Source organism: Arachis hypogaea, chromosome 4, assembly GCF_003086295.3.
Source record: "Arachis hypogaea cultivar Tifrunner chromosome 4, arahy.Tifrunner.gnm2.J5K5, whole genome shotgun sequence".
NCBI classification, from domain to species: Eukaryota; Viridiplantae; Streptophyta; class Magnoliopsida; order Fabales; family Fabaceae; genus Arachis; species Arachis hypogaea.
The window spans coordinates 126,629,501-126,647,102 of record NC_092039.1 but is presented as its reverse complement, the minus strand read 5'-3'; the positions used below and the strand labels follow the sequence as shown (position 1 = coordinate 126,647,102).

The window sequence follows — 17,602 nt, the reverse complement described above, 5'->3', positions numbered from 1 at the left end:
CCTATCCATTACTTTGTAACTTGATTTTTTAAATTTTTTAAATATCAAATCAGAGAGTCTGATTTGTTTGTTATGATTTTTTTTTAAAAAAAATTACAAATCGGAGGTCTAACTTTTTGTTCTTTATAAATCAGATGGTCCGATTTTTATTCCCAAACAAATCGGAGGGTCCAATTTTCACATTTTAAATAAAAAAATTCCACATTTGAGAATAACACCCTTATTATCCATAATCCTAAAAAATATCATTTCCACCCCAATGTCAAAAATAATTTGCGCAGATATGGATCCTATATATATTTTAGAGTAATAAGATACGAGTAGACTGACTTTGATAGTACATATCTCCATTAAAACTTAACGGCATTTTTTTAAGTTAGTGCTTAGTGGTGTGATTTGATTGGAAAAGAAAAGATGAACTTCCTTAAATGTATAAATTGTACAACATATATAAGTAACAAAAGAGTGTGAAAGAGATAAAATAATAAAAATGCAGTTATAGGAACAAAGCATAAAGCAACACTAGAATAATCTTAGACCAAGATTTTGTTTCATGACAAATTTGGTTAGGTCTGATAGGACCACTCCCATTGCTAAGGATAAATTAGAAAATGGCAATATAAATTTAATGCTTGATCGCAACGAGGAACAAATCAGGGAACAAGGATACTCAATCAAATACGGATACAACATTTACAACCATGCATTTTGTTCAAGTCAGTTTGCCGTAAATAATGCACTAAGAAGTTACCACTTACCAGGGTTCCACAGAAAGTAAAAGTACATGTTTAATTCAGGAGTAATCGTACAAGGATACGCTCTTATCATCCGATACACTAGCAAGGCGACCACCTCGTCCATCCGGTCTAAATGCTACTCCCCACACTTGATCTGTATGGTTGCTCATTGTCTGCACGGACGCCCTCATGGCAAGATCCCATAGTCTTACAGTTTTATCGCTCGAACCTGTAGCAATGGCAGCCCCGTCTGGGCTCACATCAACACACAATACCCAGCTAGCATGACCCGACATGTTGCCAACTAAAGCTTTCCCCTCAGCATCATACATGTGGACATTAGTGTCGTCTGAGGCTGTAAATAGTAGCCTTGGATCGTAAGGAGAATAAACAAGAGACCGTACTGGCATGTAGTGACCCTCAAGGTGGTGTAAAAATTTGCCACGCTGAACATCAAAGACAGAAATCGTGCCATCCATTGAGCCACAAGCGAGCCGCTTGCCATCAGGGCTCCAAGCAACTGATAGGACAAACTTCTTACTGCCACTTTTGTCCGTGGGTTTGGATCCTTCTGGACGAGGAATTGATAAAGTAGCAACGAGTTCCCATGTGTTAGTGTCCCAAAGCTTGACCGACGCACTACCTCCACCAGCAACGGCTAAAACAGCACCCTGAAGAAAAAGATTTTTTGCCAATTGAATAACTACTACATATATAGTTAAAATGTACAAAATAATCTGTTCACAACAAAATGGTCAATTTTATTTACTGCTATTGCAAGGCTTCAGGGCAACAGAAATTTCTGTTATAGTGCGCGCATACACTAACTGACAAACAGATTCCATAAATGGGCACAAGTTAACAGCGGGTCCACAGAACAAAGTACTAATTTGAATAAATAACCAACAGAATTGAGATATAATAAGTTTCAACTGTGGGTGAAAGCTTCATAAATGTGTTCTTTTCAGTACAAAATTTCACATATACGGTATACCTGAAAATTTTCAATCTCAATTTTTAAGGTGTACCGGATCACCATAAGTAAAGGAGAAAGATAAAAGAAACAACATACTAAAATGATAAATGCCAAGTATATGGACTCACAAAATTCAAGGCATAAAGGTGATAAGGAAGAGCTAGAAAATATTTACTTAGAACACTGAAGAATGTTTATATAGAATCAAACATTGAAATAATTAGAAAATAATTTTGAAATGATCAATACAATAATCTCGTATCTATGAATAGGATACTTGACTTAGGGAAGAAGAAAAGGTAAAGAAAACAAAAAGTGAATTACATATTACATATGTAAAGGAAAGAAACACTGTACAAACTGACCTTTAATCAGGATAAAAGACAAATACAAAATTCTTGAAAAGGTAAACAAACAAGTATATTGTATAAGTAACGTAGGTTTTAAGCATGAAAAATTGCTAATGCAACTACACAAGAAACACAAAAGGGACAAAGGAAACTCAATCAACGCATGTGCTTAATCTGTCAAACTATAACATGGCTTTCACAATAACAAAAATTATGGTGACAACAATATACTCACACCAGTGATAAACACCAAGGATAAGGGAAAAGGACGAACCTAGTTATCCGATCCTCAGCCAACTCGAAAGAAAAAAATAATGTTTTCAATAAGCATGGCTGACCATAAGTCCACTATCATGGTTTCTACTTGTTTTGGTCTTACTAAGACCATCCCCGTAAGAGACGTTAGAACAAGGCTACATGTGGGAAGCAAAAAAACTTCCTCCAGAAAGAAAAACGATGCATACATATATAAGAATGCAAATATTCCCTGTTTATTGTTTCAACAAATATGTTCATCATGCAGCAAGCAACCGGAATTCTGATTAGCAGATAGGTATTCCCCTTTCAACAAAGAATATGTCTCTCATTAATCCAAAAAAATAAAAAAGTAAATGTAAATGTCGGAATAGATCATTCCCACAACAAAACTGCATGATCAAGCAAAGCTAGCTAACACGAATAGAACCAGCCATTAAATTTGCATAATCATCAGCTATTGCATTTTCATAGTCACACCAGTCACTATATATAGCTCAACCAACATCTACAAGCTTCAATTTTTGAATAAGCGATCAGAGCACAAGCATAAATCAACCAGAGACTATGTTTGGTTCAACTCCAATGCCGCTAGTTCTTCCCTACACCAGTGTGGATTTGTACTGGCTTCCAATTTATCATGGTTTTCATCATATTATCCTATTAAACCTATCATTGTTTACATGCCTAATGGTTCACATGTTATTGCTCACAAAGGGGTGGTCAAATTCTCTTCTTCATTAATTATTCATGATGTTTTCTACCTACCACATTTTAATTTCAATTTAATTTCCATTTCTAAAATTACACACAAACTTCACTGTGAACTTACCTTTTCTCATCAGGGTTATATATCTTAAGCAAGCTCTACATAATGGTCCATCTTCTACACTTCACAAAATAAACTCCTTACAAACTTCACCTATCATACCTTCCAATTTGTGGCATTTTCACACAATGACTTAATATTTTACCTAGACAGGTTCCTTTTATTTCCTCACACCATATAGAAACTTGTGATGTATATCATATTTCAAAGCAAATAAAATTGCCATTTTCTCAAAGCTTTAATAGAGCTAATACCATTTTTGAGTTATTGCATTTAGACATATGAGGTCCTTTCAAGCAAAACTCGATTCACAACATGTTAAAAATTTCATTGCCTTGATTGAAACACAATTTAACTCCAAAGTCAAAAGTATACCTTCAGATAATGGTCTAGAATTTACCTTACATATTTCTTTTCTTCTAAAGTATAATTCACCAACTTAGTTCCGTTGAGACTCTTATGTTTCAGTCAAATCTCCCTAATTATTTTTGGTCATATGCCATTGTTCATGCACTTTATTTAATAAATAAAGTACCTCCTTTAATTTTAAATTCCAAATCACCCTATGAAATTTTATTTAATAAAACTCTAAGTTATGAAGAACTCAAAATTTTTGGGTTGATTTATGTTTATGCTCTGGTATAAACGAATAGAAAAAATGGAAAATAATCGCAACGTGAGAATAAACAATTAACCTTAGGGTCGAAGCGCATTTGCCAGACTTCAGAAGGAGGAGCCTCGAGAGTAGCAATTGTGGCATTGGAATCAACATCAAAGACCCTAACGAAGCTATCTAGCGAAGAGGAGGCGGCGATGGAGCCGAGGGGGTGAGCGGCAACTGAGGCTACACCAAGGCAGTGACACGTGTTGCTGCGCTCAAGAACGAGCTCGTCAGAGCGCCACATCCTGACAGTCTCGTCCAGAGAGCCAGTGAGGAGAAGCGGCGGTCGGGAGGCGGTTGAGGGGAGCCACGTGGCAGCCCAAATGGAATCATCGTGAGCGTTCTCTACCGATTTGATCCCCGCCAGTTTCATCTTAGGAAAGCCAAAAGTGAAAAAGTGTTGCGGAGAAGTGAGTTTTGTGAAGTGCAACTTCTCTTCTTCAACCTAACTTGCTTAGGTAGCTTAGCTCACCCTCGGAGTGATTTTGATTTCAACCCTGGTATACCTACATATGGTTTTTTTTTTTGTGATAATGGACTTTACCAATAGTGTGTTGTTTTGTTTCTTTGTAATACACTAGCCCAATAAAAATAAAATCATTTATAAAAATTTGAGAAACGAAACCAAAATGAGAAATATCTACTTAATATACTAAAACTGGGTTTTCCCCCAACTACTAAAGGTGACGTGTCGATCTCTCATGCCTCCGTTTTCCCTCCAAAACGAATAAATTTTTTTTCTATTCTAAATTATTTTATTGTAATTATATTATAATTAATACTAAATAAATAATATATAATAATACTAATTTGGCAACATATCCTCATTATAATTATATCAAATCAATATTTAATACACTATTAAACTACTTATCAATTATCAATTAAAAATACTTTTAATAATTTTAATGATAATAATAATATCAATAATAGTAATAATAATAATAATAAATATTTGTTACCCAATTCACGTATATCAAATAATTTTTTTAAATTATTTTATAAAAAATATCTTTAATATAATTATATTATAATTAATATTTAATGAATAATATATAATTATACTAATTTAGAAACATATCTTCATTATAATTGTATCAAATCAAAATTTAATGCATTATTAAAAAATTACCTTAATAATAGATAATTTACACATTTATTTTTGTTTTACTAAAGTCTATATATAGTGTTTTCGTGTGGTACATGAATCTAAATTTGAGAGTCAATTCATAATTTTATATGTAGTATTTTTTTTACTACTTCATAGAATAAGAATGTATTCTTCGTTTTTTATTGAAGTTGATCCGATCCTTTTAAGGTACAATTTATAATTTTTTATAATATTTTTTTATATACTCGTTCTATTATATTATTCTTTTGATAATTTTTTATTTGTTGTTACTCTAAGTTATTCTTATCGTCTAATGTTCCAGTTCGATTGTCTTTTGCCACAATTATTTACAATGCATCACATTCATAAAATACCTCATCGAGTTGTCTTCACTGATTCGGGTTCCAACTACATGGATGTAAGCGTTCAAAGAAGAGGCAATAGTCTCTACTTTACCGAAGGATGTAAGCGTTCAGTTTTGCTAAATTCATGACAAATTCAGATATGCAATTTCAACGATTGGTAATATATTTAAATTTTCTTAGTTTAAGATGTTCATTATTAGAATAATTTTTTAACATATTTTAATTTTTTTCAGAAATTACCAACTTTCTTTTGCATGTATGCAATGCCATTGAGGGAAATAAAAGTTAGTTTGGTTTCTCGGTGTGGCAATTCTATACCTTGCCGCATTGCATGGATAGCGGATGATGAAACTTATCTAACAAGAGGATGGTCTGATTTTGCACGAATTCTAAATATTAAAACTTACGATGTTATTTCAGTTGGTTGTTGTTACAAGAATGATTCTATACTATACGTGAATAAGGATTAGAATAGGTTCAATATTGTTTAGGTAATTTGGTTTTACTATTAGTATTTGATTAAATTATAATTATAGAATTTTAAATTATTGTCTCAATTTATATATTACGATTATTTTTTGGGGATGTGCTATTTTTAAATAATTTAATAAAATAAAGTAGTGTAAGATATTATTAACTTTATTTTTATCCTTTATTTCTTTATTTGTATTTTCATTATATTTGACAAAAAATGAACCTACACATATATTAAATCGTTGACCTAAAGACAATTTATTTGTCAATAAAAACATATTTTATTTATAATTGGAATAAAATTTATTTACCAATAATCGGTGGATAAAATTGAAATTACACCCGTGTCATATAATTATAATTGATTAATTGGTATAAAATGAAATTATACCCGTGCCATGAGTAATAATCTAAATAATTATATCTTAACAAAATATAATTTAAAATAATTTATAAACAATTATCTTAACAAAAATAATTATTTAATAATTGATTTAAAAATCAATGCAAAAAATAATTATTAATAATAGTATTATTAACTGGGTAAATAATATAATTTTAAATTATTACTTGAAATATAAATAATATATGAAAATCTATTGAGTAAATCAATGATTTTGCACCTTAATAATTTGATAATTATTATTTAATTAACCAGTTAATTGAATTAGTAATAACAATTTCCAATTTCAAATTTTGTATATTAAGTAGTTATTAAAAACTGGGTAATAACGATTTACACAGGAAAATCATTGATAAATTCAATTAACCATATAGAAGATAATATACTAACAGTTTTAGTATATTATTTATGGCAAGCGAAATTATTTTCTCATATTTTCTATTAAAATTGAAATTAGTAATAGTTTAAAAAAAGGTTTATTAATAAAATTACTAATAGTCACATTTTTATACACAAGATATATGTTTTCTATATATTATTTAAAAAATATAATGAAACATGAATAATGAATGAGTATGTTATTTCTTCGACTAGCTAATTAATGCAAAATCGAGTACCTTTTTTTATTCGATTGAGGTCATATTCTATTTGGTGAAAGTTTTAATCACCTTAATTAAATCCTGTCTTTGTGCCTTAACTTATACAAGTAGTAATATGTTACATATTATTTGGTATATCTAAGTAGTTATTTTTCATAGTGGAGATGTAAAAAATATATTAAGGTTTATTTCCAAATAATTACTGGATGAATAATAGTAGATTATATTATTTTGGGAAAGTATTTTCATTATAATTATATCAAATCAATATTTAATTATGATAAAATATGTTAATTATAATTATATCATAGAATTATAATAATTACGATATTTATGTTATATATTTTAATCATTTATGTACGTAAATAATTAGAAATCAATCAAATTAAATTATCACGGTAAATAATATGTTGTATATTATTACGAAAAATAATCCGTAGATAAAATTGAAATTACACCCGTGTCATATAATTATAATTGATTAATTGGTATAAAATAAAATTATACCCGTGTTATGAGTAATAATCTAAATAATTATATCTTAACAAAATATAATTTGAAATAATTTATAAACAATTATCTTAACAAAATAATTATTTAATAATTGATTTAAAAATCAATGCAAAATATAATTTTTAATAATAGTATTATTAACTGGGTAAATAATATAATTTTAAATTATTACTTGAAATATAAATAATATATGAAAATCAATTGAGTAAATCAATGATTTTGTACCTTAATAATTTGACAATTATTACTCAATTAACCAGTTAATTGAATTAGTAATAACAATTTCCAATTTCAAATTTTGTATATTAAGTAATTATTAAAAATTGAGTAATAACGATTTATACGGGAAAATCATTAATAAATTCAATTAATCATAAAGAAGATAATATACTAACAGTTTTAGTATATTATTTATGACAAGGGAAATTATTTTCTCAAATTAAATTTTATATAATTATAGTAAGTCTCTATAATTAAAGCAATATAAAACTGCTTCATATATAGCAATAATATTATACATATTTATATATCTCTTCTTTTATCTCTTTTTTAAAATATTGACATATAATTAATGTAGAAAATATATAATATTAAACTGTTTTGTTATGCATATATATGAATTTATATAATAACCCGTATAATTTATACGTATGGCATAATATATATGTCAAAAAAAGATTCCATAATTTTTGAAAACTACTGTTTTGTTATATGAAATTGAAATTGAAATTAAATAATTTCTATTTATATAATTTTTTTTATTAGTATCAAGTATTTTCATTAAAAATTCATATCGTTTGTAATTAGTATATATATATATATATATAAGTCGTAATAGTCAATTATTTCAATTATTTTGACGTTAATACTCTTGCGAATGAACTAAGTGGGTATTTAAAAAGGCTAACTAATGAGCAGAAATTTGCATACGATCAAATAATTAGTGCTGTTAGCGGTAATATGGGTGGATTTTTCTTCTTGTACGGTCAAGGTGGTTGTGGAAAAATATTTTTATGGTCAACTATATCATGCTCAATTAGGTCTAAAGGAGGTATAGTTTTAAATGTTGTTTCGAGTGGAATTGCTGCATTTTTGTTGCCTAATGGAAGAACTGCACATTCAAGGTTTAAAATTCCTTTTGCCATAAATGAGGATTCTTTGTGTAGCATTAAACAGGGAAGTCCTCTTGCAAGGTTAATATCCAAGCTAAGGCCAAATTAATCACATGGGATGAAGCTCCAATGATAAGTAAGTATTATTACGAAGCTTTAGATAAATGCCTCAGAGACATCTTAAGGTGCTCAGATTCGTATAATGCTCATTTGCCATTTGGAGGTAAGGTTGTTGTTCTCGGAGGAGATTTTAGACAAATTTTACCTGTAATTCTCAGAGACTCAAGGCAAGATATAATTCAGTCTTCTATTAATTCTTCATATTTGTGGCATAACTGTAAGGTTTTGAAGCTTACAAAAAACACGAGATTGTCACTAGGTGAAAACAACAATATACAAGAACTCAGAAATTTTGCAGAATGGCTACTCAAAATTGGTGATGGTTTGGCTGGTGATACAACAGATGGTGAATCGATCGTTTATATACCATCTGACATTTTGATTAAGAACTCTGAGACAGTTTTGGATGACCTCATTGATTTCGTGTATCCAAATATGTTATCCAATTTATCCGTTGAAATTTATTTCAAGGATAGAGCAATTCTTGCACCAACTTTGGATTTTTGTGTCACTGATGTCAACAACAAGATGATTGCAGGGCTACCTGGACAAGAAATAGTCTACTTAAGTTCAAACTCTGTGTGTGCTGAAGAGGGAAATATGGAACTTGAGTTAGATGCTTTCTCGCCGGAGATTCTAAATGGAATAAATTGTTCAGGTCTACCACCACACAAGTTGGTTCTGAAGGTTGGCGTTCCTGTTATGTTGCTACGGAATATAGACCAAACTAATGGTTTGTGCAATGGAACGAGGATGCAAGTTAGAAGAATGGGAAACCATGTGATAGAATGCAAGACTTTAACTGGTAACAAAGTTAGAAGTATTGTTCTTATCCCAAGAGTGAATCTAATTCCAAATAATGAAACATTGCCGGTCAGGTTTCAAAGAAGACAATTCCCAATTATCATGTCATTTGCAATGATAATAAATAAGTCCCATGGACAAACTCTATTGAAACTTCCAAGGCCAGTTTTCATCCATGGTCAATTGTATGTTACGTTATCAAGGGTAACGAGTAAAGATGATCTGCGAGTGTTGTTGCAAGATCATGGACACTTGGAAGATAACTGCATGATGAATGTGGTATATAGAGAAGTTTTTAAGAGCCTATAATAAAAAGGTAATAACAAAATGTCTTACTAAATCTATTTATTTATTAAAATTTATTACTATCACTTAAAAAAATTTAGAAATTCTAGGAACTAATAGATGAATTCTTATTATACATTAATAGTTTGAAAATATTAAAATTATCATTAAAATTTTATAATTTTATATACAAACATTGATACGGTATTGTTTCATGTATATATTTTGCAGGTATCAAAAGATAGCATTGAATTGTTATTCAGTAGGTTTAAATTATTTATTGTTTATTACAAAACTTTCTGCATTAGGATTCTCTATTAATTTGTTCTTCATTTTGAGCTGATTTTGATATTTTCTTACTTCACATTAAACCAACATATAAAATTTTGTTGGTAGATTTAAGTATTACTAGATTATTTATGGTCATATTGAGTATATATGCCTGATTTATTGAAAAAAGTAGATTAAATAACTATTTTATAGTTAATACAATTAATACTATATTAAAAAAAGAAAAACAATGCATACAAGTTATTTTTTTATTAATTAAATTATTATAATTAAAATGAAATTTAACATAACAACTTAAAATTATAATTTTAATTTTATCACGTGCATGGCACGGGTGATTAAACTTGTATATTATATAAATTTCACATGTTATAAGCTTAAATACACATTTATCATAAATTATTAGAACTTAAATACAAAATCGCGTATTAACCATCTTAAAAACTTATCATCTTATTTAATATTATACATATTAATTATTTTCTAAATTATATATAAAAAACGGATTATAAAAGTACCAATTAATCAACTAGTTTTTGTAATAAAATATTGCACAAGTATAATTTGACAAATGAATTAAATAATTCAACACTTCTTTTATTTTTAAAAGAAAGATAATAAATTTAAAATTAATGAATAATTAAAAGATAAACACCAACAAATTTTTTTGGCCTCCCATGTCACACGATGACCTTTATTAGACTCCGTTTATTTGCTGTCTTAACCAGCAATAGACAGAAACACAAAAACGGTACAATACACAAATATAAATAGGGTTATGTTAGTAATCAATAATTTTTTTTAATAATGTGAATAATTATCAATCAAATAAAAATACACTACATCTTTAAATTACTTATCTAAATCTTAATATTAGAATAACTATTCGTACACCTAATGAAATGAACATCCGATATATCTATTGTTCACATTGTTTAGTATTTTCATTGTCTATCTATACTTTTCCATATAAATATACATAAAATTTTTATTTTGTTTGACACCAGCATACACAATCGTACACAGAATTCACATTTATATTAAAATGACCTATGAAGTATGGATATTGACACCGGATACGATACAATACGAGACACACAGACATATAAATTTTAAAATTTTATAAGACACAGAATACGACATATATATAAAATATAAAGTATTTTTTAGATAAATTACAATAATATTTTAATTTTTTATTGATATTAAAATATAAAATATTTTTTTAACTGTGTTTAATATTTTCTTTTAATTATATAAATATTTAAAATATTTTTTATTTTAATAAATAATAATATATAGGGATAAGTATGATTTTGGTCCCTAAAGTAGGGGCCAAAAATTTATTTCGTCCCTCGACTTTTTTTCGCAACAAAAAGGTCCCTTAGATTCCGATTTGTTTTAAAAACGTCCTTTGCCCCCAAAAATAATTTTTTAATACGAAAATGCCCTTGTTGATTGGTATTACTTCACGCGAGATCAAATTTCCTTTCCCAAGCAACGCTTCGACTGAGAATAGGAGTAGAGAGTGAAACGTTTGTGTGAAACGATTGTGCGAAACCCTTGGAAGGCCTTCCTGCGACGTCCGGCGTTGGTAGCTTGAGAGAGGTTGCCGGAAAACTTCGTGGTTTGTTAACTTGGCTTCGTTCCAACAAAAATCCCTCGGCAAGGTAAGCATTATGTGAATGTAATTTCTCGTTTCTTAATGTGGATTGTGCGAAGGTGTGTGGAAGGGTAGGGTTTGAACTGATTGTAGTTGTTGTTGTTCATAGTTGGTTGAGTAACTCCCTGTGTTGATTAATAGGGTTTTTCGGGAAGGAGATGGCGCTGTTCAACATGCGGGTGCACCATGGTGGGTTATTTGGATATGATAATGGTGTGCTGAGGTACTTGAAGGGTCAATCTACAGTTGTGGAGGACATTGATGGCAATCGGTGGAGTGTGTTTGAGGCATACGAGGAACTGAGACACCTTGGATTCCTGAAATCCAACATTTCAGCGTTATGGTACATAGACCCAACTGAGGATGATTATGAGCGTCATTTGAGGCTATTGGTAGGTGACACAGAGGCAATTGAAATGTGTACCATAGCAGGGAGGAGAGGCTTTGTTGATCTGTTTGTGGTGCATGAGGTTGAGGATGCCGAGGGATTTCCGGAGGTGGGTTTTCTGGACGTGGGGGGACAAACGGTTGGTGGCCAGAATGAGAAACCCTTAGGTGGTGGTATGGATTTAGTGTTGTTCGAAGGCAATGTAGATAACAGTGATGGAGCTAGGGTTGCAGATCAACAAGAGTGCGATAATAAGGATGGTGGAGTGGAATTAGGCCAAGAGGGAGATGAGGCGGATGGTGATGATGCTAGCAGTGGCGAAGACAGTGATGACCCAACATACTTGCCATCTGATGAAGAGGAAAACAGTGTGGAAGACATCCACTTCACTGACAGTGATGAGGTGTACGACTATGAAAGTGGATTTGGTGAAGATAATGCTGTGCCGAAGGACTGCAATGTGGAGAAGGGCAAAAAAGTTGTTACAAGTGATTTGGATGATGATGATGCAGTTGACAGTGATGAATTGGAGCAGGATCATGTAATTGCAGGAGTAGGGATGGGTGATGATGATGGGGAGGATCATGCTGAGGAGGGGGGCAGAGGTTTCCAGTGCATAAGACACAAAAGGAAATGGGAAAGTACCAATGGAAGGTTGGCACATTGTATGAATCTCGGCAGGAGTTCAAGGACACAGTGGCGGCCTATGCAGTCAACACAGCTAGAAACATTAAATTCAGCAAGTGCGACTTGGTGAGGGTCCGAGCTGTTTGTCAGAAAGGCTGCCCATTTTGGTTATATGCACACAGGGTGGGTGAGGAGTCCACTTGGCAACTAAGAAGCATGAATCTCCAACATACCTGCATGCAGACACACCGGGTTGAGATTATGCACAGCAAATGGTTGGGTACCCAGTTTAAGAAGAAAGTTGAATCCAACCCAAAGATCAAGGTGAAGGAGCTAGTTGCAAAGGCTCACAAAAATGGAACTTGACCATTACCAAGGCAATGGCATTCCACCAAGGTTCTGGTCAAGATCCAGGTTTACCTTCCTATCTAAATGTGACAGTCTTGTTAATAATATGAGTGAGAGTTTCAATTATGTGTTAGTAGAAGCAAGAGAGAAACCAATTGTGAGCATGTTAGAGGATATTAGGATTTACATGATGACTAGATGGGCTGCAAATAGGGAAAGGGTTCTTAATTATCCAGGAAACATTATGCAAATGATTAGTAAGAAATTAGAGAAACAGGCAAGCTTAGCTAGGGACTGGAGGCCTTACTGGTCATCTGCTAGCCAATACGAGGTTATGAGTGGTCTAGATAAGTATGTTGTGGATCTGGCAGCTGGTGAATGTTCTTGCAGGAATTGGCAACTTAGTGGGATTCCTTGTCCTCATGCCATCAGCTGCATCACCTTCAAGGGCCTTAATTTGGAGTCATATGTGGATGAATGCTACAAGAAGGAGGCTTACATCAGGTGCTACGAGGCGGTGATACACCCTGTAAACGACCCGGAGCTATGGGAGAGGACTCAATATGATGATGTCATCCCACCTCCTTACAGGAGGCCAAGCCACAGACCGGTGAAGAAGAGGAAAATAGGGGCTGCAGATGAAGACATTAGAAGCCAGACTCATATGTCACGGAGGGGAGAAGTCCAAAGATGCTTCAACTGTGGTGGAGTTGGACACAAGAAAAGCGGCTGCAGCCTTCCTAAGAAGAGGGTAAGAGGGTTTGTGATATGCTATTCTAGGGTTCAACTAGCATCATGATTGCCAACTATATAAGTTTACTACTATATGATATGTGAGTTACTTTCTATATGATTTACATAACTATTGTAGGCCCAAAGTTCAACCAACAGAGCTAAGAAGAATGCAGCTAAGCTGGCACCTGGTCAGACAGCTTGGGGAGGGAGAAAGAGGACTACTACACCATCACCATCCAATCTGCCAGCATCTCATACCAGGAAAACCCCCACAAGGCCCAAGAAACGTGAAGCCCGGCCCACCACAGAAGCACCTCAGCCCAAGAAAGCTTCCACTAAGCCCAAGAAAGCTTCCACTCAGCCCAACATCTTGGCCCAGCCCAAGAACAAGGCTGCATCTTCTGCAACCTCCACCAGCAACAAACAGCCTCCTAGCCAGCCATCTGTGAGGAAGAGGCCCTTTTCTGTCATTCAATGCAGTGCACCTCATCTACCCATGCAGAAGCTGAGGTTGATGGCCAAGTTACCCCATCTTAGTGGGGAAATCTTTAGGATTTGAGTGTGAAATTTTCTGTGACTCTTGTGTTAATGTTTTGCAAAAAGTGTTTTTAATTTTGGTATTGGATATTTACATTAAGAACTTTACCTTAGTTACATTGGTTTGAGTACTGTATTTTGGTATTAAGTGCCTGAGGACACTTGCAGTGTTGCTTCTCTGTTTTTTGGTACTAGGCATGTGGATCCAAAGACAAAATATTTATGTATGTTTTAACTAGTCATCAAATGAAATATTCCATTACTAATTACTGAATTTCCAGATCTTCTATTGAATGCTTTTCTGCTTTGCTCATAAACTACTTTTACATTACAAAATAAAACAGGTCCACTATCAAAGAAGGTGACAATTTGGGCAACATTACACAACACTTTTCTTCATTAGTTCAAACACTTTCAAAGTTGCTACAAACCTAAACCACTGTAACATCAGAGAATACCCTCAAACTCTACCCACACAACACAGTAAACCTCATAACATTCCCTACCAAATCATCTATAACCTAAGTGCATTCCATTCGGCTGCTTCAAGTTGTAATGATTCTGCAGGAATAAGAACAGAAACCCCACCCACCCAGCAAAACATAGAGCAGCCACAACCCAAAGCTTCGTCTCCAACTCCTTCAATCTTGCCTTTAATTTCGTTATCTTTCTCCTATTTCTTGCAAATTCAACCTCTTTCTGAACAGCTCCAGGTTCCGGATCTGCCCATCTGAAGAAATCACACCCATCCTGAACCTAGTACAAGCCACAGAAACATATGAAGAAATCTCAAATTCTCATACCCACAATAGCAAAATAGGAAGAACACTTTACCTCATAGTATACACAACCCCAAAATCTTCGTCCAGGGTTATCATTCGTCGACGAAGTTCGCAAAACCGGCCTCTCACCATGGCCACAGAGCAACTCCTTTGCATCTGAACGAAAACGTGAGGCTCTTGAGCTCTGGGAAGCCATGGACGCCACTGACTCCTAAACCCTAGCCGTCGACCTTCAGCAGCAACTCTCGTCGTTATTCCTCCCTCCCTGCACCTCATTTTCATTCACTTTCTTGATTTAATCCTTATATTATTATTTATTTATATTAATTAACGTTTCCCATATCCGTTAATAAACGGTCGTAACGAAATCCAACAACTACAGGGGTAAAATTGTCAGAGGGACGATTTTAAAACAAACCGGAACCTAAGGGACCTTTTTGTTGCGAAAAAAAGCCGAGGGACGAAATAAATTTTTTGCCCCTACTTTAGGGACCAAAAACATACTTATCCCTAATATATATTATTTATAAACTCAATAAACAAACAATAGACCTATACTAGTGTGTCTATATATTAAGATCAAACAACTTTTTCATCAATCCTTTATGATTCTATCTAACAGCAAATTTGTCTCTTCATTCCTCCCTTAAAGAGGTTCTTTGGCTGCTCTTTTTCTCCAATACAATGAGTGCTCTATAGTGTTATAAGAACAAGTTTATTTTTGAGAATGACAAAACCCGTAAAGAAAATAAAATTCATAAAACAACTCTCTTCTTAGCCTAAAATTATCACTTTACCCAAATTGCATTCTCTTTAATTAAAAAGAAAGTTAATGTCTTTGAGAAAAAGCAGATATATTAGCATTATTTTGTATAAAATTTTATCAAGCTAAATTACAATCACTAAGAATAGAAAAGTACCTTGCGATAGAATTGTAAAGACTGTACGGCCATATTTATTGTTTGTTTCGGTATCAACATTGATTTATGCATGGTCACTCAAAACTGAAATTTGAGATATCCTTCTTGGTTTTGAATCTTAGCTTTACAAATATTGAGATAAAAGTTTATTCTAAAACTGCAGTGAACTTGGATCTCTAATATCAATAAAATTTGCACTTTAATAGATTTTTAGTCTCTACAATTCAAGGGAGCTACTCAGCTAAAGGCATTTAAAACGTCTTTTTTTTAAAATATTTTTTAGTAATTAAAATTTAATATATATGATCGATTAAACTGTGTTATTTTTGTCAAAATTAGGCCAGACAAATTAATTTGATCGAAAAGATGGTGAATCAAATCTTAAACCGATTTAAATTTATTTATTTTATATAAAAAATTACTATAATACCTCATTATAAAAAATAATTAAAATACTCCTATTATATATATATTTTTTAAAAACTCTAAATCTTAATCCTATGACGACAAAAAGTAAATGACTAGAATTTAGGATTATCAAAATTAATATATATAGTACAAGTATTTTAGTTATTTTCTATAATAAGAGTATTGTAGTCATTTTCTATAAAAAATAATATTAATTTATATCAGTTCAAATTTTGATTCACTATTTTTTCAGTCAAATTAATTTATCTAACCTAATTTTGACAAAAATAACACGATTTAATTAAGGGCAAGTTACTTAAATAAATAGAATAGAAAAAATATTTACCTGAATGTGCAAAACTGGTTCTTGTTACCTGCATGTGCAAAAAGCCATTTCTATGTAATCCGTGGCAACCCACCACGGTTTCATGCATAAACCGTGGCAGGTCCCAGCGGATTATGGCCAAAAGATATAGAGTGTAAACCGTGGTAGGTCACCACGGTTTACTAAGGAGAGATGGCGTGCATAAACCGTGGAGAGTCACCACGGTTTATGTGTGGTAAATAATGGCCAGAAAACCTTGTTAATTTTATGTCCAATAGAAAATGAATTTATTAGCACAATAAATTTATGAGCAGAATCTTAAATTATGTCTTATCAACAACAGCTTTTTATAATAGAAAGAGTACAATAGAAAAAAAAAATCAGATAATACTAAGAAAATGATTTTTATAGTGCTTAAAAAATTGATGTCTATTTACTAAAAAATAAAAAATTAATATTTAATTTAAAATGATGAAATTTAATAAATTAAAAATATTTAAAATTTTTTATGTAAAATAAATTAGAAAAAAATTAGACTCCAATAATAAACACCATGAAATTTTTGGATTTTTTTCTATTATAAAATAAAAAAATATTTTTAAAAATAAATTACACTAACATTAATGTTTGGAATCTGTGTTTTTATTTTTTATTTTGAATTTTTATGAAGTTTTCAAAATCTTAGGCGAACTTATAAAAACTACTCAAAAGTTCGTTTAAGCTTAAGGTGACCTCTCTCATTATATTCATCTTTATTTTTTCATTTATAAAATAAAGATTCATTACACTATAACATATTAATGAGTACAATAAAATAATTACTTGTTAATATTGGTATATTAATATTCATTAACATGCTTATTGATTAAATCTTTTATATAGATTTAATAAATTCACGTATAAGTGTATATTGATACATTAGTATTTGTTAAATTTAAAATAAAAAATATTTATTATATTATAAGAATATTAATGAGTACTCTA

At 31.6% G+C, this 17,602-nt stretch overlaps 2 protein-coding genes across 2 annotated transcripts; one reads left to right on the top strand and one right to left on the bottom strand.

Moving 5' to 3' along the window:
• Nucleotides 1-604: 604 nt before the first annotated feature.
• LOC112744782 (WD repeat-containing protein VIP3-like) lies at nucleotides 605-4,384 on the bottom strand. Its single transcript, XM_072234017.1, has 2 exons — nucleotides 3,843-4,384; nucleotides 605-1,408 (listed from the first exon to the last, which is right to left on the bottom strand). The coding sequence occupies exons 1-2, from the start codon at nucleotides 4,179-4,181 to the stop codon at nucleotides 794-796; spliced, it is 954 nt and encodes a 317-aa protein (XP_072090118.1). The 5' UTR covers nucleotides 4,182-4,384; the 3' UTR covers nucleotides 605-793.
• A 3,849-nt stretch (nucleotides 4,385-8,233) lies between these two features.
• Nucleotides 8,234-11,682, top strand: LOC140184271 (uncharacterized). The gene is made up of 3 exons (XM_072234610.1): nucleotides 8,234-8,324; nucleotides 8,450-9,588; nucleotides 11,608-11,682. Exons 1-3 carry the CDS (start codon nucleotides 8,234-8,236, stop codon nucleotides 11,680-11,682), a joined length of 1,305 nt encoding a protein of 434 aa, XP_072090711.1.
• The last annotated feature ends 5,920 nt before the right edge of the window (nucleotides 11,683-17,602 follow it).

Excerpts from the sequence above, each read along its gene's own strand:
- LOC140184271 (XM_072234610.1), top strand. The coding sequence starts at position 8,234 with ATGGGTGGATTTTTCTTCTTGTACGGTCAAGGTGGTTGTGGAAAAATA. Across the intron at positions 8,325-8,449 it reads CTCAATTAGGTCTAAAGGAG|GGAAGTCCTCTTGCAAGGTT; the intron begins GTATAGTTTTAA and ends AGCATTAAACAG. Across the intron at positions 9,589-11,607 it reads ATAACTGCATGATGAATGTG|GTGTGTGGAAGGGTAGGGTT; the intron begins GTATATAGAGAA and ends GATTGTGCGAAG.
- LOC112744782 (XM_072234017.1), bottom strand. The coding sequence starts at position 4,181 with ATGAAACTGGCGGGGATCAAATCGGTAGAGAACGCTCACGATGATTCC. Across the intron at positions 1,409-3,842 it reads AAATGCGCTTCGACCCTAAG|GGTGCTGTTTTAGCCGTTGC; the intron begins GTTAATTGTTTA and ends CTTTTTCTTCAG.